The sequence below is a fragment of the Talaromyces amestolkiae genome (genome assembly GCF_001896365.1).
Source record: "Talaromyces amestolkiae strain CIB chromosome Unknown scaffold2.1, whole genome shotgun sequence".
Lineage (NCBI taxonomy): Eukaryota > Fungi > Ascomycota > Eurotiomycetes > Eurotiales > Trichocomaceae > Talaromyces > Talaromyces amestolkiae.
Genome location: NW_024468038.1, coordinates 2,034,191 through 2,057,091, shown reverse-complemented (window position 1 = coordinate 2,057,091; position 22,901 = coordinate 2,034,191). Strand labels below are relative to the sequence as shown.

The following is a 22,901-nucleotide window of genomic DNA, read 5'->3' as shown; positions in this document are numbered from 1 at the left end:
TCGTGACTGTATTGTATAGTAGGTTTTGTGGCTAGGGGCTTGTGCTGGTTGATGAGATCGATGTAAATGTATGAATATAGATTTGACGTCTGATACTGTGACTTTGTACTTCAGTATTTATATGTAGAAGGGTATTACCATCTAAAGTATAATACAATGCTACTATCACAAAACCCCTAACATCTAAAATATAAACATCACCGCTCAAGAAACCGCGGAGGCGCAACCTCAAACATCCGGATAGCCTCCTCAAGTCTCTTTTCATATTCCTCAAACGACGCTTCATCTTCTTCCTCATCTTCTTCAGCAGCGTTCGCTTCGTTGTCCTCCTGCGGAACAAGAGCGACGACTTCCGCTGTCCGATTCATCGGCGCCGCATCCTCCGCAACTACTACATCCGCCGTATCAACCAACGGCTCCAATCCCAACTCAACATCCACATCCACCGCACCTCTCGCAATCTGACTCGCCGTGCGTCTATTCCGCACGCTCAGGATATCCTTATACAACGACATAGTCGCCACCTCCACGTCCTTCCTCAGCGACGATGAGGAGGAGGCAGAGATATATTTCGCGTCCAGCAGACGGTACTGCGCAGCCCAAACATGCTCCCCTTCCATCCCCATGGCCATTTCCCACGCATCGCCCTGTCCCAACGAGACCGATCCGCCGACGGGAACACCACTCAATGCGCCGACAATCGCAGAACTGAGACCGACGTCGATGCTAGACGAAGACGATTTGCGGACGATTGTGTGTGCGTCTGAGAGCATGTAAAGGCCCGTGAGAAACCAGATTTTGGGTCGCCGCGCCCACCGCATGTTCATTACGTAGTCGCTGCGGGCGGAGGAGAGCCATAGTTTTAGGGTGGCGCGGGCTTGAGGGTTGGATAGGACTTGGGTTGTTAGGAATGTTTCTGGGCTACGGGCTAGTTAGCAGCCTCCCATTTTTTGGGCGCTTGAGGGGAGAGGGTTGAAGGAGAAGGGGGGAGTTTACTCTTTTAGGGTTAATTTTTGCCCTGATTTGGCAGTCACATAGCGCTCCTGATCTTTGTTCCAAGCGAGGCGCAAATCGACAATGTCGAAGCCGCTTACGCCGATGCCTGGGGTGAAGCGCGTGCGGCCGTGGAGGACGAGGTTGTTGAGTTTACTTGTCCAGGCATGGGACTCTAGTTTCTCTCCTCTAACTGCTTCGTCAGGGATCAAGAAGATGTGAATATTGTGAAGTTATAGGGAGAGAAGAGGGGCTACCGGAGTGGATCATGTGTGTAATGCCGCGCGATGAGGGGCATCCAGTACTTCTCCAGTACCAAACTACCGAGAGTCAGGGCATCCGGTTTCTCGCCAATACCGTAGAGGAAGAAGGAGTCGTCGTCCATTGTGGTCTGGTGCTAGCTTGGAACTATGAGGTGCCAAGCAGTCGATACACGAGCGCTATGTTCAATAGAAAGGTGATAGTGGTGGGGTTACTGGTACCTAACCGTAAGATCTGATAGCGGATCGGGTCGGTCCGTCTGATCCAATCCAATTAGACTTCATCATAGCCGATGCTTTACTATAGTCAAGCATTAAAACTCGGATTATATCCACTGTGGTTCGTTGTTAGCCTGTTATTGTTTGTTGTCGTCAAAGGTTCTTGGTGTGTTGATGCAGCTAAGTGCTAGCATCTGGACCTCGGAGCATTTCCGGTGCAGGAAAATATGATGTGTGTTGACCATATGGTACATCAACCGCTTTACACGAAGTGCCAAAACGGAATTTTGAAATCAACCAATCATGAAAAAAAGACCTAGATTCGATTACAGTTCGTTCCATACTCCCGATCCGGAGATGCAAGATTGGGATCCCATCCTCGATTCAAGTGGCACACTGCTCTACGAAAATGTTTGGGGCAATCTTCTACGTCGAATAATTACCGACAACGATGTGACGACACTGAAGCACTACATCGAAAAGCATCCCAAGCACATCTTTTGGCCGGGCGAATGTGGGGACTCAGATGACACGATCTGTGTTGCTGCGTCAAGTGGAAGTGTTGACGCTATGCGTGTTATGATTGATCATTATCATACAGATCCCGATTTTCATGCAAATCCCACGCAGAGCAAATGCCATAGGCCTCCAAATTTCTCGGCGTTGGAGTCTGCGTGTAGTTCTGGCCGTTTTGACATGGTCAAGTATTTGCTTGACGATGATCCTTTACGCGACACAGTATATGCTAAAGAGTACCCCAGTGGAAAGGCCCTGCTGGCGGCGGCAGATTCCCTGGTGCATTTGAGCTGGTGCAGAGATGAGGAACCAGAGTGGCTACGTGAGTGGATTGACGAGAGCGAGGCTTTGATTAACATGCTCCTTGACCGAGGCGCATCCGTCCGTGACGCAATTCAGTTCTACCAACAGAACGACGTTAAGGACAGAGATCAAGTTTTGAGAACCGTGCTTGGGAATTCTATTACTCGTGCAAGCGCCAAGTTGATATCCCGTCTCATCGCCGAAGGGGCAGATGTTCATGCTCGACAATGGTGGAACGATTATTTTAGATTCGACGAGGCTGATCAAACGACGGCTTTACATATAGGCAGTCTCTACTGGAATCTTGAGGGACTTAAAGTGCTGCTAGACAATCGCGGAGAAATCGACCTTGCAGAAATGGTATCTGTGCGCAATAGTCGTGGATGTCTTCCCATACATTGGGCAGCCGGGGGCTTTGAAGGTTCATACAGCGGTCATGTCTGTGACGCAGAAGACTCTGCTCGCTGCATAGGTATTTTGAGGCTGCTTATAGAGAGCAATCCCGACACAATCAACGTCCAAGACGAAGAAGGCAAGACCGCTCTATTTTATGTTTTGGACCATGCGATATACCGGGCTTCATGTCGTTGTCTCGAGGAGGTGGTTCGATTCCTGTGTGAGCACGGGGCGGATGCTGCGATAAAAGATCCAAAGGGACAAAGTGTCTTTCATCATATAGGCACGATGGGTGGCATTGTAGGAAGTTCACCCATCAATSGAGCCATACTGGATCTCTTAGTGGCGCATGGAGGCAGAATCAACGACGCTGACGAGGAAGGCGATACTGCTCTACACGTTTTGACCAGATGGCAGGGTAAATGGTTGAAAAGAACCCACCCAAATCAAGAAAGATACACAAAGCAGATGGAGATGTATAACACAATGGTCAAATATTTTCTAGAGATTGGAGGCTCGATGGAACAGCGAAATAAAGCTGGTGAGACACCACAGGAGCTATTGGATGATGGTTATCGAAACGAGGGTAAAGAGAAGCCTGTCCCCAAAACTCTTAGAGGACGCGGCCGTGGCCAGTTACGATAATTGATTTGATTCTTCATACTTGTTGACGCCAACTCCTCTTCGTAGTTTGTAAGATAAAGAAGCGATGTGGCTGAGTCAAGCGGGGTCAACTCCACGTGGAACTCTGGGGATCGGTCCGTTCGATCAGGCTTCTGACTTTATGTCGGTACAGATTATGAATACTAGGGTGCATCATGGATCTACAAGCCCTGATTGAAGACAATATACAGTCGTTATTCCTGGAGGAATATCGTGGAGATCTTCGCCGAGCATACAACGACATTATCCAACATGAATCGCAACTGGACACAAATCCTGAGTCCAACCCTGAGCAAAGAGCTTACTTTCTCCGATCAAAAGTACAAGTTTTGACGCTGCGCGGCAGACTAAACGATGCTTATGCTGCACTAGACGAGTTCAAGACTTTTGTTGATGACAACGTACTCGGTGAACCACAAAGACTTGCTTCGTACTGGGGTCTGCGATACGCTGCGTCTAAACTCCTCGTAGACTACTACAGACGATATCCGCCTTGCCTCCGGTATCAGCATGAATCACAGACTCCAACAAACACGGCCTTAATAGAAGGCATCTCAGGACCAAACGAGATCACAGCAGAGTTGAATCAGAATGTCCAAAAGTATTGCGCAAATGCAACAGAGGAAGAAGCAGCCAATAACCAAACGGATCTCAATGCCTGCATGCTTTTTCTCGTCTTGCTCCAGTTTCCGCAACAGTTGAGAATACTGTCGTTACGACACTCTTCCTATCCAGACGGTAACTGGAAGCCGAATGATGGCAAAACTCCGGAGGAGGTCATTGTTTCTGTAGCGCCTTATCTACACAAATTTTTGCAAATGGCACCGTTGGAGGAAACGACCGATTTGACATTCTTGTACGGGCACAGACTCAATATTGAGCTTCATTACGCCATGGAATCTCCGTCTTTAGAGACGTTGTTAGCGAAATTGTTTCATGCACACGAGCGTCTTTCAGATCAGGCTGGGATGGCAAACGCCAAACTTATTGAAGGTGACAGTTTATACTCGCCTCCATTCACAAGTCCGATAATTCAAAATCTCGTCCCAGTACCCGGTTGTCACGCCGCTGGAGAAAACACCATCTGGGATGCGCCAGAAGCCAAGATTACACCCAAAGACTCTGACGGTGTTTCTCGATGCTATACAGAAGCATTAGAACTTTTTGAAACATCGAACAGTCCTCGTGGGAAAGCTGCCGTTTATCTACGTCAAGCCAGTATACTGCATGCCAAATCTTACAATTATGACCCTACAGATACCGAAAGAGTAGCCCTTTTACAGGAGGCGAGCGAGTACCTGGACAATGCAATAGATCTATTCGACATGGACGAGGCAAACGTGCAGATCGTCAAAGCAAACCAGATTCTCGTCGAAATCTCGCAGGAAAATGCGAATATTGCAGACCTCAGAAAACGTGCTGGCGAAATCGGAAAATGGGGCCGCGAGTCTCAAAATGAACTCATCGCCTTTCACATTGGGACGGTGATGATACGATTTGCGCGGCGAGAATGGGGAAAATACTCTCGTTTTGATACGGCAAATGCATGTTACGAATGTGCCTATGAATGTTGCACAGAGCTCGGAGCTCTCGTTCCAGCTTTCATATCTCTGTTCGCCAGAGTAGGTCTTCAAAACGAAATGAGCAATATCGCTGCTACGGCAGTGTTGGGGGATCAGTGTATTACAATGTTCGACAGTGTCGTGGAAAGCCTCAGTCAACAAATCCAAAAGATCGATTCGCAGACGCCCATTGGAAACATTGAGCGTCGGCATTTGTTGACTCGGAAATTTGATTTCATGTCCACTTTCAACAGTAGCATTAGCCGGATTCTCGCACGAAGGGACTCCTTGGACACATTAGAAAATTATCGCAGATGGAAGGAGAAGTTTCTCTGGTATGAGCAAAATGACGAGAGTTTTGCGTTCTTCAGAGGAGAATCCGGTCCAATGCAATCCGACGTCGCGAAAAAGTATTTCGGTCAATCTCTTGATGATGTAATGGATGTGTTCGCGCTTGACACTCTTATATCAGACAAATACTGGACCGCTGATATGGAGTTCAACCAGGCTATATTGGACGGAAATCTGGACAAAGCCGAATCGTTTATGCATGATTTCATCAAGACTGCGCGAGGATTCAAAAGAGTATACACTCAATATATGTACCAAATGATTGCATATGGCCGAATCGGAGACGTCACCAAAATGAGGGAGATATTGGATTCGGTGACCGATGAGGAGTTGTTCAATAACAGACTGGATGAGTTTCTGGCAGATAAAAATGTCGACATGTTTTTTCCCTCGTTGGCCAATAACGCAATCTTTGTGTGCGTGAGTACCACGGATTGGGAACGAGGGCTGAGAGTTTTAGACCTGATCACGAAGATTCGTCCAAATTATTTTGATGAGTCACCGAGTGAGAGTCCGATTGATTTGTCAATAAGACAGGCCAATGCGGCTACTATCTACTTGAAGAACTGTCGACCAGAACTGGCTTTTCGGATGTTGCTCAAGGCAAGATATCTCATTGAACTGCGACGGAGTCAAGCCAGTGACACGGATGTCAAAGTCGGAGTTTTGTCTAGAGGACTGATTGAAACCTTCCTACAATTGGTTATCATATGTTTGCAATGTGCTCGTCTAAATTTGCCCCTGAGCATCCTCGACGCATATGATCACGGTCATCCACAGGTACCTTGGGAAGAGCACGCGCTACTTTTCATGGAAGAAGGGCGAGCGAGGTCTTTGATCGACTCACTTGTCGCATCAGCCCAGCAGCAATCGGATGAGGAAGAGAAACGGAGAATGTCAGAAAGCATATATAAACGCCGAGCCCTAACTCATCTTCGATCTATCCAGAAACGTACCGAAGACGAGGACAGAGAGCTGGATGAGCTGGTTAAAGATGTCGAACGTCTGGACGTTGGGACTTGGTCGTCATCAGCAAAGGATCTTATGGATACTATGAATTCGACAATACTGCCGCGTGACTTGTACAGCCATCTTAACGATGATACGATTGTAATTGAGGCGAGCTTTAATAGATCAGGATGTATCTTGATGGCTATCACCAATAAAGGCATACAGGCATATGAAACCAACGCTCTTCGTGACGTCGACATTAGAAAATGGACGATGGAATTGATGCAAATCATGAGAGAGATGTCCGGGCTACGAGAACCCGAAGAAGAAGAGCGCAAAATACGAATGGAGAAGCTCTCAGAGCAAATATCAGGCGTTCTTTTGACTCCTTTTGCGGTTATCATTCGAAAAATGGGTCACATCATCTTCTCTCTATCTCAACCCCTAACTGCATTCCCGGTTTCAGCCCTGATATTTGACGGGAAGCCATTGGTTTTGCACGCAGCTGTTTCTCAAACACCTAGTTTGACGGCTCTATACCACCTGTCGAAACGACGTGCAGCTTCAGCTGTGCCAACAGTTTCAGTTTTCACCAAAGCCTTGGCCGGAGATCAGCCCTCGACGAGCGATCGAGCCACGAAAGAGACATTTCTCCCGATGGCAGGCGTCGAAGCAATAAGTATCTCTAATATGTTCTCAACTTGGGTATTGTCTTCTTCCATCCTCGTCTTTGATATCTACAAAGCTAATTCGTTTACAGCCCATCGAAGCATCGAATCTCTCTCGTGCTCAATTTCGCGACCACATCCAAGGCCACAACTCAATTCTGCATATAGGAACCCACGGAACCGTCAACGCTGGCAGTCCCCTTCTCTCCTCCATCTCCATCGGCGAAGACTTTCGAGTCATCGACATGTCACCCATACAGAGTCGTGCGAATCTAATCGTCTTCGCGGCTTGTCTTAGTGGTTTGGGGAAAGCCACGGCTGGAAACGATGTTTTGGGGTTCACGCATGTCGTGCTCGGGACTGGATGTCAGGCGTATATTGGCACGCTGTTTGAGATTAGTGATTTCGCGTCTATGGTTTTGATGACGCTGTTTTACCGGCAGATCAAAGACGCTCCGGGTCTGTCGTTGGCTGAATCCTTACGCCGTGCCCAAGTGGAGTTTTTGCATTTCGATAATGAGAAAGCTACGGCTTTCCTTGATAAATTGCTAGAAGCTTGGGACGCAACCTCTGTGACAGACTCTGGCAGTAAAAGCCCAGAAGAGTTTGTGCCTGATGGACGATATTTACTGACCTTGCAGAAGATGATGCTGCCTCAAATTGACTGGACGAGCCCAATATTTTGGGCCTCATTTGCGTTGATGGGATATGGCGATTTTTGCTTCAGCCATCCAAGTTAATTTGTAGTTACAGTGCCAAATGTAATTTGATATGCTGTAGATCATTCTTTCATTAGATTACATATTATCGTCGATCCCATTCTCTTTCGCCCGCCCTCTCTCTTTTATGCTCCCTCTCCCTGTCTCTTCCCGTCTTCCTACTCTTGCCGCCTCGATGGACATATTCTTTCTCCTTTTCACGGGGATCAATAACCATGAGAGAGTCCACATCCTCTCGATGCTCCTTCTTCCATTTCAAATCTTTTCCAAAAGTGTCCTTTCCAAACTGCAATCGATGCGACAGCCAATCTGTCGAGTCTTCGTCTTGATCCTGTTCTGCATTGGACCCTTCGGCGTTCTCGTTCCAATTTTGACAGGACTGACAGTTTGCAATAAAGTGTAGATCGCATAGTTGCCCCTCTTCATCCTCCTCCTCCTCGGATTTGGTGTTTTGTAATGTCTTTTTGGGTTCGTCTTTCTGTTTCTTGCCCGGGCCACTCTGTACATCTGAATTTTCGAGCTTCGCTTTGAATGCGTTGAATAGCTTTAATGCGTCAGCTTCAGCTCCCGAACCAAAGCCTTGGCCATTTCTGCCTGCACTCTTCATAGCTGCGCTACCAGGCGCCGGTCGTTTGCGGCCTCTGATAGAAGTTTCCGGTATCATGGCCTCCAGTGCCGACTTCTCCCTGCCTGTTTCTGTAGGCGCCACTATATCCCGTCGCATCGACGCCTTGAGAGACGCAATCTGCGCATTCGTTCTTTCCAGTATTGACTGTCTGGCAGCTGGAGGCGGAGTTGGAGATGGCGATCTTTCTGGTTCTTCTGGATCTTTCACTGGGATTTGCGCATACGGATCTGGAGTTTTAGGTCGTGACTTTTGTACGTGGTTGTTTGTGCTTGGGATATCCGTAGAAGGTTTAAGTCGTTTAGCCGCTTGTTTCTCTTCCGTGACGGAACTCCTTCTTTCTATCGAACGGGTCTTCGGATCCATTTCCAGTGAATCCCCAGCTGAAACGAGTTTGGTGTTGAATTTTGGTTTTTTTGACTTGAGGACAGACACATCCTCCCCATCCTCTCCTTCCTCACCTCCAAAACTGAGCAACGTCTTCGCGCCCTTTGCCTTCTTTTTCTTCTTGATCGTCACGTCACTCTTTTCCGTTTCAGTCACCCTCGCAACCTTTTCCCTCTTCTTCAACTTCCCTTCAAACTGACCCATTTCCCCAACCTCACMCCCCGTAATCTTCACCGCAAAAACCGGCCGATCCGTACCCTCCACCAACTCTGCCTCCGCAATCTTAACCACATTATAGATACTGTCACCCTCAATCCGCCCAAACATCGTACACTGCCCATTCATTTCTCTTTCTGTGTTTCCCAAGGTAATAAAAAACTGACTCCCGTACGTTCCATCCTCACTTTTCGCCATACCCACAAGACCGCGCCGGTTGAATCGTAATCGACTGTGTATTTCATCGCGAAAGACTACTTTCTCGTTCGGGTCGCGAGCTTCGGGGTCATATTCGAATTCCGGGTCTTCGTAGATTGATGAGCCGCCTGAACCGGTGCCCGTCGGGTCGCCGCCTTGGATTACGAATCCGGGGACAATGCGATGGAAGACAGTGCCTGTGTAGTAGCCATCGAGACAGTGTTGGATGAAGTTTTTGCAGGCGAGGGGTGTCTGTTTTGCGAAAAGGGAAATGTGCAGGGCGCCGATGGTTGTGTTGAGTGTCACCGAGGCGGTTGGTGGAGGTTCGGTGTTATAATGTGAAGACATGGCGTTGGATATGTGAGGGTTTTATTTTTATATAACGTTACTTTGCGGACAGTCGAGAGTATCGAACGCGCTTTTCATGTGTCGCTCGGGCACTTCGCGGCCAGTTCGCGAGCAACGATTGATGGCCAGGAAGTTGATTCGTTGATTTTCAAAATCAAAATAGAACATAGAAGATTATCCTGCCTGGTTTTGAAGTCATAGTTCAGTAAATGAGAGTTCCTCTATGCCAATAAAAACTCAAGTGCTTTGCGACAAAATAGCACAGGGCGAATCGTGAGGTCAGCGGAAGAGGAGCTCCGACGGCAGCTTTTATTGACCCGGACATGCTAGCCAATTATATGCCTTGCAGTGATCTAATCTTATCTGATCATCACAACAATTCCTCTACGTAGAAATTGAGAATTTAGATGGCGTAATCTAACGCACTTAGGCATTATTATGAGAACGGATTAGTACGTAGAAAATTCCTAGTCTCAGAAAAAAAGCAATCTCAATTGGATATATTCTAAGGGGAGAAACATTCACAGACACCACCCATTTTAAACGTGCAAGCGGAATGCAGAGCAAGAATCAACATGTAGAGTAATTGCTAAACGCTGAATCCAACAATTTATATATTCAACTCCCAAAATGCATAATTAGAGGACTTCCGCAGTCCAGATCACAGAAAATAGATGGTGCAAAGCGACGAGACATAAGAAACCATTAAAACATCCCAGGATCATCTTCATTTGATACCATCGGATAAGAGTAGCGATTGTATTGATTTTGATATCCATTTTGCGCGTAAGAAGCCGATCTTCGACGAAGATGACCAGTACCCATACCATTGCGCATGCGTTGTATGCCGCTCGAGGGAGGTGTAGTACTCTGAACGCCATTCGTAAGAGGGGTGTATTGTTTTATTCCATTCGACAGTCCGGTATAGTTCGTAGACCTAGATGGAGTATCCAAATCATGTCCGTTGACAACAGTGGGATCCCGGATGCTGTTAGGGGGCGGAGTGTCGTTGATTTCGTACATCGTCGGTGAATCAAGCTGTGGACTGGCTATCAACCCGTTCGATGTATCATCGGTTGTTGTGTTTCCGTAATTCAGATGATCTGATTGTCTCTGATAGAACGAATCATGCTTTGCGGGATCCGTGTTGACTAAGGATCTCGGACTTGATGAAAGTCTGTCCAGCCGATCACGGGATTTGGTTCGTCGCAGTGATTTTGTTCTTATGGCCGAAGTTCCATCAGATGGCGGTGCTTTAGAAAGCGGTGACGAATCCAGATTATTTGATTTGTTTGGAGCTGTCAAAAAAGGAGAAGGACGTCGAATCGGTGACCCCAAAGTGGCAGCCACGATGTTCGAGGCGATAGCGCTGTCCAGAGAAATCCTTACGTTGATAGTACTCTCAGCATTGTTGCCATCGTTACCAGGAGGTCCTCCATAGTAAGGTCCACCTCGCGGCCAGCCGCGTTGAAATGGCGAACCGGTTGGCCAGACCTGACCTGTGCTCGGATACGGAGGGTAATATGTTGGCTGAGACGGAGGATACTGATACTGAGGATATCCTGGGTATTGTGGGTACTCCGGAATATACACTGGTTGAGAATCATTATTGTTGCTATTATCACCGGAAGGAAGTGATGACTGGGGGGCATTTCCTGGATTCGAGATTTTCGTGCCAGTGGGATCGTTATAAACACCATCGGGTGACACCTATGTTTAAAAGCAGTCAGTATCATTTGTAATTACCATAGTGCACAAGCTGTCAAACTTCGGTCCGCTTGGCCACAGCTTGCTGCGAAAGATTGTATAAAGCCAGCCGTGGGCCAGTCATTGGTTACGTGCATAGGGTATTTGACTGGCGGCCGTACAACTAGTTATGTAAATTCTACGAAAAGAACCTTGAATTTTCATGAGGATGGAGAAGAGGGTCCTTTCGCAGATTCTACATAAGTAGTCATAAGGGTCGCCAGTCACATACATGATCCTATGTAGCAAGCTGGGGCTAAGTGGATTATTGTGTATGTAACTGGTGGCCCCTACAACTACTTATGTATAATCTGCATAAAGAATCTTTCTTTTCTTATAGAAATATAAGGTCCCTTTCGCGGATTTTATATCAGTAGCCGTAGAGGCCGCCGGTCACATACATAATCTTTCATAGCACAAGATGCGGCCGAGCGGAGCGATGCCTGACAGGCAGTGATAGCTTGTAAGTTTCTATGAGAAGGGAGATACATACATTCGACGAATAAGTGCTACCTGGCATGTTCACATAGTCATCTAGTGATTGTGCAAGTGTAGCAAAATTGAATCTTTTCTCTGAGTCATCGATAGGAGCAAAGCGTTGCCCAAACTCGGTCCGGAAATTAACTCCCCGTTTGTGTAGAGGTTGATAGATGGGTCTGTTGATCCACCAACCGGGATATCTCCCATACCAAACGTCGATCACTGGGTCGATGTCAATTTTGAATGTAATTTTGCTGTCGGCGCTCGGCTTCTGTATCAACATGACGAAAGTGAATTCCCTGGGAAGACCAGATCTCTGTAGACCGTTCTCGCTGAGTGACCAGACGACTTCACCATCCTCCACATTGAATTCCGGGCCATCACGGCTTCTTAGAGTCCGGCATGAGCCTTGAATCTTCATCATCTCGTAAATTTTGTACGATGCACTTCTTGTGCCTGACGGGGTGACTGAGGCCGCAACTGGGCTTTCAGAAATGCCCAGCGATCCGGCCAAGCTAAACGTCCACTGCAAGGTTTCGGGAGAAACGGCGCCATAGATCAGATGAGGTGCATGCATCAAAAATTTGGGATTCTCTTGAGGATATGGGTAGGGATTTTCAGTACTAGGGCCCACGGGAGAATTTTGTATGCTCGCTTTGATCGTCGCAGATTTGAAGCGATGCTTCCCAGAGTCGCCAGGATGCATCACAATATTGACAGCGAGAAAGTCCACGTGGGCGATTTCGGGGTCTGAAGTGTTCTTGCTGCTAAAGTAGCCATGTTGTAGGCGTTCTGCATGAGCGGTGACATATGCATCGCCAGGAAGTTTGCGCTCATAGATACATCTTCGATTGACCAGCAGTCGACCATCTGACATATTAGGGTCTGTAATCTTTCTGGTGACAGGCCTGCTGGCCCCAGTTGACGCAGCAGGGGCAGTGGCAGTAGTGATAGTCTTGTTCTTGCTGCCTTGAGATTGCGAATTTGAACCCAGAGTCGTGCTGAGAGACTCTTTATTGACCACCGGCATCTGCGCGAAATGCTCCGCCAGCGGAGACTTTTACTTTTTATAGCACTTAGTGTTAGTCAGTACTAGTCGGAACGTGCTGAACTTTGCGTCAGAAATCACTTGTAAGGCTCTCAGCCGGACAGTTTGTCGATCGCTTGGCGCCTAAATTTGTGGCTCSTGACGGAGTCACCGTATCTGGAATGCCACCTATTACTGGGATCGAATGCGAAACATGTCAGGGTGAGCATCATTTTTTTGTGGAAAATCAAGAGCAGGAGGGAGGCAGAGAAGATAAAACAAGGAAGGAGCATGGCGATGATAGACGAGGCAGGGCGTTTGAGCTGACGCCTTAGGCTGCGAACGGGGGGCCTGAGGCTGCAGCTGAGTATTCTGCTCTTGACTGCGTCCGTAATAGTGTGGTGGTTAGTAGGGAAGGCGCGCGGCTAGCCAGCTTCAGCCCGTTCCTGCCCGCCAATCGCCAGGTCACATGGCCCCCGCTCGCCCCTGTTCTTGGGGAAGCACCGCCTATCATCGTGACTTTCCAGCCTGCCCCTTTATTTTACTTTCTTCAGTCTTACCATTACTTTTAAGGCTGACCTTGTCGATACGAACTCGCGCACTTTTTACTGCGTGCGTACGTGCGTATTATAGCTCAATCAAGTCCTATGATTCGTCACTCCTATTGTGTCTTTTCAGCTCCGAAATGGCCCTGATGGTATAATTTATTGCTACCTAGGTATTGAAGCGCATTTTACCGCGACGCAACACAACCAACCCTCAACAAGGTGCGATCCTAAATTAACAGCTAATGTCATCAGGGGCATTCTCGCAAGCGTCGCTCGACTTGCCGCCCGTGACGCTCACATCGGTCCAAGTCCAGTCGGAGCAGCTTCCGTCACCACACAAGATGTAAATTTCCGTTGCGTCGCTCTCCACCGTTCCTTGGACGTTATCGATTGTCAAGTCAGTGATGGGTACGCCAGTTGTAGGAGTGCCGGTAGGGCTGCCGTTTTCGTAGTCCTGTTCAATGACAATGCCGTAATCGGTGATTCCAGACAGGGTGATGTCTTTGTAAGTGACTCCAGAGACTGAACCGGTGGCATCGTATACGGTTTTGATGCGAACACCTATGATAATCAGCCATACTCATCAGTTTGTGTGAGAGAACGCACCGTTTGCTGAGTCGATGATGGTTGAGCTCTCGATAGTAACATCAGATACTGTGTTGTCGTCTCTACCACCAACAGATCCGATGGAAAGTCCGTGTCCGCCAGAGCAATAGCCGCCGGTGAAGGTGATGTTCTAGTCAAGTCAGCCATCTACGCGTCGACATGATGATATTGCCAGATGTCAAGCTACTAACCGTTCCAGAGTTGATAGCCAAGCAGTCATCCTGATTGTAGACAGTTGCACCAGAAATAATAATGCCAGTGCTTTCTCCAACGTCAAAAGCATCAGTGTTTGCCGCACTACCATCATCACCATCAGAGTCGTCGATGGTAATGTCAGAGAGCGTCAAGTCGGTAGAACCATCAATGCTGAACGTCTGAACCGGGGAATTCTTGAGGCTCAGACCGCTAATTGTCGAGGATGTCAAATCATGGGCATAGAAGAATTTGGGCTTGGTGGTTCCGCCATTTGAGCCTTCGCCATCCCACCAGCGAGAACCATCACCGTCGATGACATGGCCCTCGGCACCGGTGACGGTGATATCCGTTCCGGAAACAGAGATCAAAGGTCCATCCCATTCTTCATAGCCGAAGCTGGTAGTACCTTCGAAGATGACGGAAGTCCCGTCATTCAGATCAGTCAGGTCCAGAGTTGTTCCGGATGGCACAGCCACGTCGGAGAGGACAATTGTCGAGCAAGACGTTTTGGACTTGCTCGCTGAAGATGCACCTTTGGAACCGGAAAAGGTGCAGCTAGAGGCTCGCTCAGATAGCTTTGGAGGAGCGGTAGGTGCAGGTGCAGGCGCAGGTGCAGGCGCAGGCGCAGCCTGTACGAGACCTGAGATGGTCAAAGAAAGGAAAAGAGAGACTTGAGCTAGAGAAGGCATCCTGTGCGTAGGTTTGAACTGACTGAAACGAGTGTGTTGCGGTTCCTGAATCTCGGATTGTCAATGGAGTAAGGATCATCTTATATACCTTCCCTTCACATAGGCTGATATCATGTTTTACAAGACGGATCTTAGTGGCGGGAAATTGCACCAATGTCGTCGTCAACATCCGTTTCAGATTTGAGACTGCTCCTTAGATAACCTTGTCTGCGGAAATGCTGCCGACATTTGCTAGTAAACAGTCGGTGTTAACTCCCCGGTCTACATCATCTTGCAAGTGCCAACGAAACGAATCATAGCAAACCATCAAATTAATATCACAGCGACTTATCGTCAATTTAATGCTTAGTTGGGTCTCACCTGCTTCCAAGCGTTCTAGATCCGCTCCTTCATTTCATATAGACAACACGATCGACATTGAAACGGAATATCCAAAGCCACAATTTCTCCGTCCCATTGAAAATTGTACGTTTGATTATGCTACTATACGATGCCGAAAAGCTTGTTTGACGTTGAGATTAAAGTACTTAATTTGAAGTCTTGTGATTATTGACGTACGTAAACCCGCCCCGCTGATTACGCGGATATATAGGAGGTTCAAATGTTGCTAGGTACTTGAGCTGTCGATTCAAGTCGTTAGTTTGTAGTCGGTTGTTTCAACTTCATTTTTTCTGCTTGCGGTTCTTATTCTCCAGGAAGTGCATGTGGTGAATTATGTTTCGTTTTTCACGATGTATGAGATGGTAGATTCATAGAGATCTAGGGTCGATTAGTTCCGGCAGTATATTCGCTGGAATACCTTGTATCTCAGATTATTACTGTACAACGTAACATGAACGACTAGACCGGGACACTCGTTCAGTTGGTTACTATCGCCAGAAGAGAACTGCGAGTGTTCACGAATACATATGTACCGACCTTGATTGAAGATAATTGTGAGATTTTCCGTGCGAGGGTAAGAATATTCTAGACAATCGGGCATTTATTCAAAGCCCCGAAGTAATATGGATGCGCTACCACAATCAAGAGTTTATCGACCGTTTGGCAATTGTAGACTTTGCGTGAGAATTTACAAATTCTACTCCATGACGAAAACCGCCTAAAAAGCTCTTTAGATCAAAATAGAAACTAGTTAAGTAGACTGAGTCGTGTCTTAGGGCTTTGTATGCCCAGCCCTAACACCAGGTGACACAATAATTAAGCTTAAACGGCACCCGATAATCAGCCACTGCCGAGTCAATCAACGGTCCGGATGGCGGAAACACGATTATCACCGACGATCTTTGACCTTTCAAAAACGCCACTATACTGATTGATCGCTATAACCTCTTTGTTGCTGGACGGTAAGTTGTCGAAGATGGTGCCATCGACATGAGGCTACACTAAGGCTCCGGGAGGCTCCGTGGTGACCCCGCTTCTCGACCACTCTTCTTCAATCCCGTTCTGGTTGTGACTCGATCTGTGAGTCAACACGTACTAGCCATATACAGCAATCAATCAGATAACAAATGCCAAGTACGCCACGACAACCAACCGGAAGATGTTCGGAGATAACTATAGCGTGCGTTTTGTCTGTGTCATGCTTATCGGGCCTGGCCGAGCATCGCAACCCGCCGCTTTGACTGACGCATCGACGAATGGACATCCTTTTCAGTCCCTCTGAAGAGAGTCACCTACCCCGCGTAGCTACGACAGTACGTAGTATCTGTGGTCTGTCCATCTCCGAGGGGAAACGAGAAAAATATTTCCGCGGATCCCGCTAAAAAAGGGAAGATACCCATTCGTGCAACTAATAATGCTAACTGTGGTAAGCCTGTAAAGTGGGTATTATGCTTCTTCTTGAGGGTTAAGAAGAGAGTCATTGATTCATTGATTGCCTTCTTAAGCTGCGTCTACCCCTCTTCCCCTCTCGACTTTCCTTTCCTCTCTTCTTAGCTAAGTAGAAACTCTTCTGAGCCAAGTAGAAACAATCAGACAAAATGCATTACAAAATCAATCTTCTCGCCGCTGCGGCTCTCGTCCCAGCCATCCAGCTCTCTGCTGCTGAAACTATTCTCGGTGCTTACATCTTCCACCGCCACGGCGACCGCACATCCAAAAGCACCCCGCCTGCCTCCCTCACTGACTTGGGATACCATGAAGTGCTCGGTGCAGGCACCAATTTCCACGATCGCTACATTGCCGATGGCTCAGCGACCCAGATCTATGGCATCCAGAGCGAGACTGTCAAATTGTCGCAATTGGCCGTTAGTGCACCTCTGGATAATGTACTCCAGAATTCGGCCGCGGGCTGGCTTCAGGGTCTCTACCCACCTGTCGGTGGTGCATCAAACCAAACTCTCCGCAATGGAACTGTCGTTGAAGCTCCCCTGAATGGATACCAGCTTATCCCGATCAGTATCACGAGCTCCGGCAGCGGAAGTGAAAATAACCCCTGGCTTCAGAGCTCTTCGTCCTGCAACAATGCCCTGATCAGCAGTAACGAATTCTTCAACTCGGATATTTACTTGGAGTATCTCAACTCCACTACTGATTTGTACCAGAGTGTGGCTCCTGCAGTGAATGCCACATTCACCACGTCCCAGTTGAGCTTTAAAAATGCATATGTTATCTGGGATCTGCTTAATGTTGCATTGATCCACAACTCGACCACGACTTACCCGGCATTGAGCAGCGTGAGCAACGAGACTATGCATGAGCTTTTCGTCCTGGCCAACATTCACGAATACAATCTCGCCTACAACGCTTCTAGCACCGCGCGTGCCATTGCCGGTGCCCAGCTTGCCAGCCAGGCCCTGCTTGCTCTCAATGAAACCATCACCACGAGATCCGATCCCCTCCTCAACGTCCAATTCGGATCATACGGCACTTTCCAATCTTATTTTGGGCTTGCTAATCTCCCTGCCGCCGACCCCATTTTCTACGGTATCCCAGACTACGCATCTAGCATGGTCTGGGAACTCGTCACCAACGCCACTGTGACCAGCGACGCGTTGCCATCTGCATCCGACATCAGCGTGCGTTTCCTGTTTAACAACGGCACTTCAGCAACCACCACAAATCTGACCGCGTACCCGCTATTTGGTGGCTCGGAGATCGAGCTACCCTGGTCCGACTTTGTGACTCAGACACAGAAATTTGCCATCACTAGCCAGGATCAGTGGTGCCAGGTTTGTGGTAATACTACCGGTGTCTGTGCGACTAGCACTGCTTCGACGAGTTCTTCGTCTGCTTCGGCGTCGTCGTCGAGCAGTGGATCAGGTATTTCGAATGCTGTTGCGGGAGTGATTGGTGCTATGGTTACGCTTGGCGTAATTCTGGGGTTGGAGGTTCTTGCTATGTTGCTGGGTGGATTGAGGTTGGTGAAGAAGAAGTCCCTGGCGGCTGCGGCTGCTGCAGGCACTGAGAGCGCTGCTGCTGGAAAGTAGAGGGGATAGGCAGGAAAAGATGTTATGAGCGATGAATTATGTTTGTGCGCTTATTCTTATGAGCTTTGAATCTAATTCAGTTGAAATTATAGTGGTAATACTATTAATATCAAAGTATCTTATTTTTGAATGGTGTATGCTTCTTCATACATGGTCATGCTCATCGTTCCAGATTCCTGACTCCATCCATAAGATGTACTTTACAACTCCATCGCCACACCCTTATCACCCATCAACTCACATCCATTCCTGATGACGCCTACCAGACCTCCAGTCTGCACCATCTCGCTCCCTCCGCCAGATAMCCGCCACTCCACCTCCGCCAATCCCTCCAACCAACTAATCCGAGTCTGAGCGGGGACTTCTAGCGTTTGTAGCTGCTCACCTAGCGCGCTGAGTATGTCCGCTAGGGCAAGACCTTTGCTTGTCTTCAATGTGTTGATTGTGTTGAGGCACGATGTTACGTCGCTGGTGGACAAGAGGGTGGTCATGATTTCGCGGATGTCGGAGGGATGAGGGGCGGCGATACAGTTGTAGATTGTTGCGTCGGTGATGAGTTCGTGTTCGGGGGGTGGTTGGTCTTTGGGCGCGTTGCGCATGGGGAGTGGGATGCCTAATTGTAGATTAGTTCTCAGCTTTGCTTTGGTCTATGGATTGGTTGACGTACTGCTCGCGTGACAAGCTTGAAGAACGTTCAAGGCTCGCCGCATATCACCTTTGCTCAGTCTGACAAGACTTTCGGTTGCTTCAGGTTGTATCCGCACATTCTCCGCTTCAATGACCTTGTCTACTAACGACCGAATATCCACTTCTTTCAACGGACTGAATCTGAATCTCGTACATCTCGACAATAAAGCTGGCGAGAGCTTATGTGTGTAGTTCGCAATAATACAGAATCTCGTATTGGCGGTATATTTCTCCATAATCCGTCGAAGCGCCATCTGCGCAGTAGCCGTCATCGCATCGGCCTCGTCGAGAATGATCAATTTGAATGCCCCCAGGGAATTCTCCTTTGCGGCGGGAGCGGCCACGGAAAAGATTTGTTTTGTGCTTGCAAAAGTCTTGATTTGTTCGCGGACTACGTCGATGCCTCTGTCGTCGGATGCGTTGAGCTCCAAGACCATTTGTCGCATGTTTTTGCTGCCATAGATTCGTCGGGCGAGGGCGAGGATTGTAGTGGTTTTTCCAGTACCGGGGGGCCCGTAAAGGAGGAGATGTGGTAGTCGCTGAATATAATTAGAAAAGACTCATGCCGAAACCAAGGATAGTCTGACATACATGTGAGTCGATGAATCTGTTAATTGTGGCTAGTATATCCTGGTGTCCTTGAACCTCGTCCAGCGAGCTTGGTCGGTACTTTTCAACCCTAGGTCTGTCAGTAACCGTCCTTTAGCTATAGCCTAGTGTCAGGCATACCATGGTAAATTGTCCTCAGCTCCAATGGGTAGATCAGCAACAATTTTCTTGCCTTTGGTATTGGTGTTGTCGGAGCTAAATTTTATTGCGGTCTGCGCCGTGGAATCCATGTCAACATCTTCATCGTAGTCCGACATTTTCTGTCGCTTTATCTCTTCGTATTTTCTGTTATGTGGCAGCTGTGTATCAAGATTCCTTGTGAACGTAGAGTATGGCTGTAATTGATTAAATGCTGTTATCGATTGTTTGACGCGTAAAGACGGCGGACAGCGCGTAAAGAGGTTCTTCGCGGAAAGTGATAAGCTAACCTGTTACAGCTAGCTCAACAAAGCTATGTTGCAGCCTGCAGTTCCAGGCATCAAGGCAGCAACAGCGAGCCGGCCCTCCGCACCGCCAACAGCTCCGTCATCACAACAGCCTATCTAACATCAACTTCACATATTCAACTCTTCTCTGATAGGCTCTGCTCAAAACCAAAAGTACAGCACAGTCACTCATTTGGTCTTACAAGATGCCTGTATGTATCTTTACTCCCCGGCAATTGACCGCAAGGATCGTCTCATGCTCACCATGCATTAGGCATACCATTCAATCTTCCTCGACGAGGCCGATCTCCCAATTATCGGTGCGCAACCCAATCGGTCTCCGTATACATGCATAAACATGTATACTGTGTCGCTAGCTCTAGGCCACCGTATCTAACAGAATACACAGGAAATTTCCCTCTCCTGCCCCTGCGCACTCGCACTCGTGGCCCCGCATACGTACTCCCCGCGCTTCCACCCTCAGAGTCCGACCTCGACCTCGACCCCAATAGCGAGTCGTACGACTGCATCGACGAGATCCTATCCCTTTTCCGCGCCAATGTGCTCTTTCGCAACTTTGAGATCAAGGGTCCGGCGGACCGCATGTTGATTTATGGTATACTGTTTTTGAGTGAATGTTTGGGAAAGGTTAAGCCTACTATGACGGCGAGGGATGCCGAGAAGGTGTGCTATTCTTCTATATTATCTATGGGATAATTGATGACTGATTATCGTGGCTAGGCATTGATCAATGTTGCGCTGGAACAGTTCGCTATTCCGGGCGATGTCTCGTTTCCTCTAAACCAAGCTTTTGAGCGTCCACGCGACCGACAGGATGCAGAACAGCTCCGACAGTGAGTTAGATTGACTCTTTGTTTTGGAAAGTATGCGTTGGCTGATAGGTGTAGATACCTCTCTCAAGTCCGACAAGAGCTCGCTATTCGTTTACTTACTAGATTATACCCCGGTGGTGAAGGTCCTTCCAAGGTCAGTGTTTTATTGCTATTACTTCTCGCTCGAATGCTAATTGTGTGTAGTTCTGGCTTAGTTTTGCAAAGAGAAAGTTCATGGGAAAAAGTCTATAAATGTTATGTCTGTTGATGTCAATATTAGGTAGCACCAATGTGATTCCATTGTTCTGAACTTTGCGGCGTATCATTGTACATTACGCTCTTACTCTAGATCTACTATACAAACACCGTCTTTGCCGACTGATGTCATGCAGTAATCGGCGTCGATGCATCCTCAGGTGTTCCGATATCGCCGACATCCAACTTCCGCTTCTTGCGAGTCGAGATTCCGCGTGCCTGAACATGCTGTGATTGCGGGATGGCCCGAATACCATGGAATATGTATCCCTCTGCACCGCCTCGGCCGGTCATTAGAGGATGTGTCCGGCCCGGAAGAACCTGCCATTCTCTGACTCGCGATGTCTGAAGCATAGGCGCTAATATTAAAGTCGGATCAAGAGGGAATTCCGACGATAATTGTGACTCAATGGAAGGAAGATCGACATCCATGTTTTCAGGGTCAATGCTTCTTCGCTCTTTCTCAAGATCTGCCTTTTTGTAGATGTATGCTGTGCGGCGGGCTGTGGAGTACTGATCCATTAGGTTCGTGAGTAGCTCTACTGATGGCGAGTATACCACAATTGGAGCACCACCATTAAGTAAAGGAACGAGATGTTTCAGCACAGAATCCGGATCCATGACACTGGCCACTATGAGGCCGTCATATCCGCCTTCTCGTACTTCGTCAACAACAGCCCGGACTCGAGCCCATCTAGCATGTTTGCGGTGATATGTTCCGCGTTGTCGAGGTTTGTACGACTTTAATGTCGCATCGTCGACTTCCTCTGGCTTGTCGGAATATATGTTGTCAGCTTCTGGGTCGAGTACTTGAAGCCAAGTAGCCATTTTGAGATGGTCAAACAGAGGGTGTGTCTCGTCGGGTTCTTCTGCTTCGTATCCAAAATATTTCAACAGGCTGAGGTTGGGTTGTGAATGAGGGTGGATAACTGTAATTGTATTTTGTTTTGCGGTCATGGGCTGTTTCCTGATGCGTTGCTGGTTCTGCGGTTTTGCCCCTGTTTGCTTCTTATTCGTTTGACTTGGAGCTGTCGTCGTCTCTTCTTTTCCGTTGACATTCGAGTAGTTCCCAAGCTCTTCATTATCCTCATCTCCGTCCGTTGGATAGAGTATACCCATCCTCTCAGCCATGGCCGCAATGACAAGGCCGCCTGTGTCATCTAGAACAAGATATCTGCCGCTCGGATCGATATTTTCTAAATTTCCACTGTGATGAACATTTCCCCAACATCCTAACAGCCCTATCGACTCGTGACGAAGCTCCATTATCCTGCTTGCTTCTTTTTGCTCGAGCATGTACTCCGTCAATATATTCACGTCCAAAGGCACAACGGTGAACCTTTTGAGGTACTTCTTCTCTTTGCGCAGCTTATATTTTGCCAGCGAAAAGGCCGTCTTCTTGTCAATGGTCGAATGGGACTCCAATAATTTATCGATAATCTCTTTTCCAGCGCCTGTAGCATTCTGTTTCAACTCTTCGATTTCCTCCCACGTCAAAGTCTGCGCCGAACCGTCGTCATTGATATCGCGATTCGAACGAATAGGTTGTTCTATATTTGCAGAGTCTGCTTCCTCTACTATGCCGTCCGCTTCTCCGGATCCTTCACTGATGAGAGCTTCCGCATGGAGCTCTGCGGCTGCCACAACACGCAGACTGTATCCATCTTCTTCGGATTCATTCGAGAGTTCATAGGTTAAATGAAATGGTCGACCGAGGATCTGGTTTGTATAAAAGCTGCCGTATTTACCAAGCAAAATTGTTCTGTTTCACACAAACATTAGCTGTGCATTTGAAGGTTCAAGAAATTTGAGACTAACGTATTGGGAGTTGCTTTGACCAGCTTGTACATATCCGAAGACAGCCGGATGGCCACCCATTGATTAGGCCGTACAAATGAATCCATGTCCAGCTGATTCAGCTTCACAGTCTCTTCAGCTATCTGAAGCGAGGGCAATGAACTGGGATAAAAAAGTTGTTTGCGGCGCAATCGCAACTTC

General features: G+C 47.9%; 10 protein-coding genes across 10 annotated transcripts; 4 read left to right on the top strand and 6 right to left on the bottom strand.

Annotated features, from left to right (window-relative positions):
• Positions 1-197: 197 nt before the first annotated feature.
• On the bottom strand, positions 198-1,378 carry BHQ10_001953 (uncharacterized protein; the record flags this gene model as incomplete). The annotated part of the gene is made up of 3 exons (XM_040874045.1): positions 198-921; positions 997-1,182; positions 1,251-1,378. 3 exons carry the CDS (start codon positions 1,376-1,378, stop codon positions 198-200), a joined length of 1,038 nt encoding a protein of 345 aa, XP_040730458.1.
• Positions 1,379-1,775: 397 nt separating this feature from the next.
• Positions 1,776-3,332, top strand: BHQ10_001952 (uncharacterized protein; the record flags this gene model as incomplete). The annotated part of the gene is made up of 1 exon (XM_040874044.1): positions 1,776-3,332. One exon carries the CDS (start codon positions 1,776-1,778, stop codon positions 3,330-3,332), a length of 1,557 nt encoding a protein of 518 aa, XP_040730457.1.
• A 173-nt stretch (positions 3,333-3,505) lies between these two features.
• Positions 3,506-7,622, top strand: BHQ10_001951 (uncharacterized protein; the record flags this gene model as incomplete). Its single annotated transcript, XM_040874043.1, has 3 exons — positions 3,506-5,683; positions 5,738-6,919; positions 6,975-7,622. 3 exons carry the CDS (start codon positions 3,506-3,508, stop codon positions 7,620-7,622), a joined length of 4,008 nt encoding a protein of 1,335 aa, XP_040730456.1.
• A 64-nt stretch (positions 7,623-7,686) lies between these two features.
• Positions 7,687-9,375, bottom strand: BHQ10_001950 (uncharacterized protein; the record flags this gene model as incomplete). The annotated part of the gene is made up of 1 exon (XM_040874042.1): positions 7,687-9,375. One exon carries the CDS (start codon positions 9,373-9,375, stop codon positions 7,687-7,689), a length of 1,689 nt encoding a protein of 562 aa, XP_040730455.1.
• A 705-nt stretch (positions 9,376-10,080) lies between these two features.
• On the bottom strand, positions 10,081-12,631 carry BHQ10_001949 (uncharacterized protein; the record flags this gene model as incomplete). The annotated part of the gene is made up of 3 exons (XM_040874040.1): positions 10,081-11,085; positions 11,523-11,564; positions 11,615-12,631. 3 exons carry the CDS (start codon positions 12,629-12,631, stop codon positions 10,081-10,083), a joined length of 2,064 nt encoding a protein of 687 aa, XP_040730454.1.
• Positions 12,632-13,408: 777 nt separating this feature from the next.
• BHQ10_001948 (uncharacterized protein) lies at positions 13,409-14,666 on the bottom strand (the record flags this gene model as incomplete). The annotated part of the gene is made up of 3 exons (XM_040874039.1): positions 13,409-13,737; positions 13,783-13,912; positions 13,974-14,666. The coding sequence occupies 3 exons, from the start codon at positions 14,664-14,666 to the stop codon at positions 13,409-13,411; spliced, it is 1,152 nt and encodes a 383-aa protein (XP_040730453.1).
• Positions 14,667-16,645: 1,979 nt separating this feature from the next.
• BHQ10_001947 (uncharacterized protein) lies at positions 16,646-18,094 on the top strand (the record flags this gene model as incomplete). The annotated part of the gene is made up of 1 exon (XM_040874038.1): positions 16,646-18,094. One exon carries the CDS (start codon positions 16,646-16,648, stop codon positions 18,092-18,094), a length of 1,449 nt encoding a protein of 482 aa, XP_040730452.1.
• Positions 18,095-18,294: 200 nt separating this feature from the next.
• Positions 18,295-19,647, bottom strand: BHQ10_001946 (uncharacterized protein; the record flags this gene model as incomplete). Its single annotated transcript, XM_040874037.1, has 4 exons — positions 18,295-18,707; positions 18,762-19,320; positions 19,373-19,460; positions 19,511-19,647. 4 exons carry the CDS (start codon positions 19,645-19,647, stop codon positions 18,295-18,297), a joined length of 1,197 nt encoding a protein of 398 aa, XP_040730451.1.
• Positions 19,648-20,021: 374 nt separating this feature from the next.
• BHQ10_001945 (uncharacterized protein) lies at positions 20,022-20,900 on the top strand (the record flags this gene model as incomplete). Its single annotated transcript, XM_040874036.1, has 6 exons — positions 20,022-20,027; positions 20,090-20,135; positions 20,225-20,499; positions 20,557-20,669; positions 20,724-20,802; positions 20,853-20,900. 6 exons carry the CDS (start codon positions 20,022-20,024, stop codon positions 20,898-20,900), a joined length of 567 nt encoding a protein of 188 aa, XP_040730450.1.
• A 132-nt stretch (positions 20,901-21,032) lies between these two features.
• BHQ10_001944 (uncharacterized protein) lies at positions 21,033-22,807 on the bottom strand (the record flags this gene model as incomplete). Its single annotated transcript, XM_040874035.1, has 2 exons — positions 21,033-22,665; positions 22,722-22,807. 2 exons carry the CDS (start codon positions 22,805-22,807, stop codon positions 21,033-21,035), a joined length of 1,719 nt encoding a protein of 572 aa, XP_040730449.1.
• Positions 22,808-22,901: the final 94 nt, after the last annotated feature.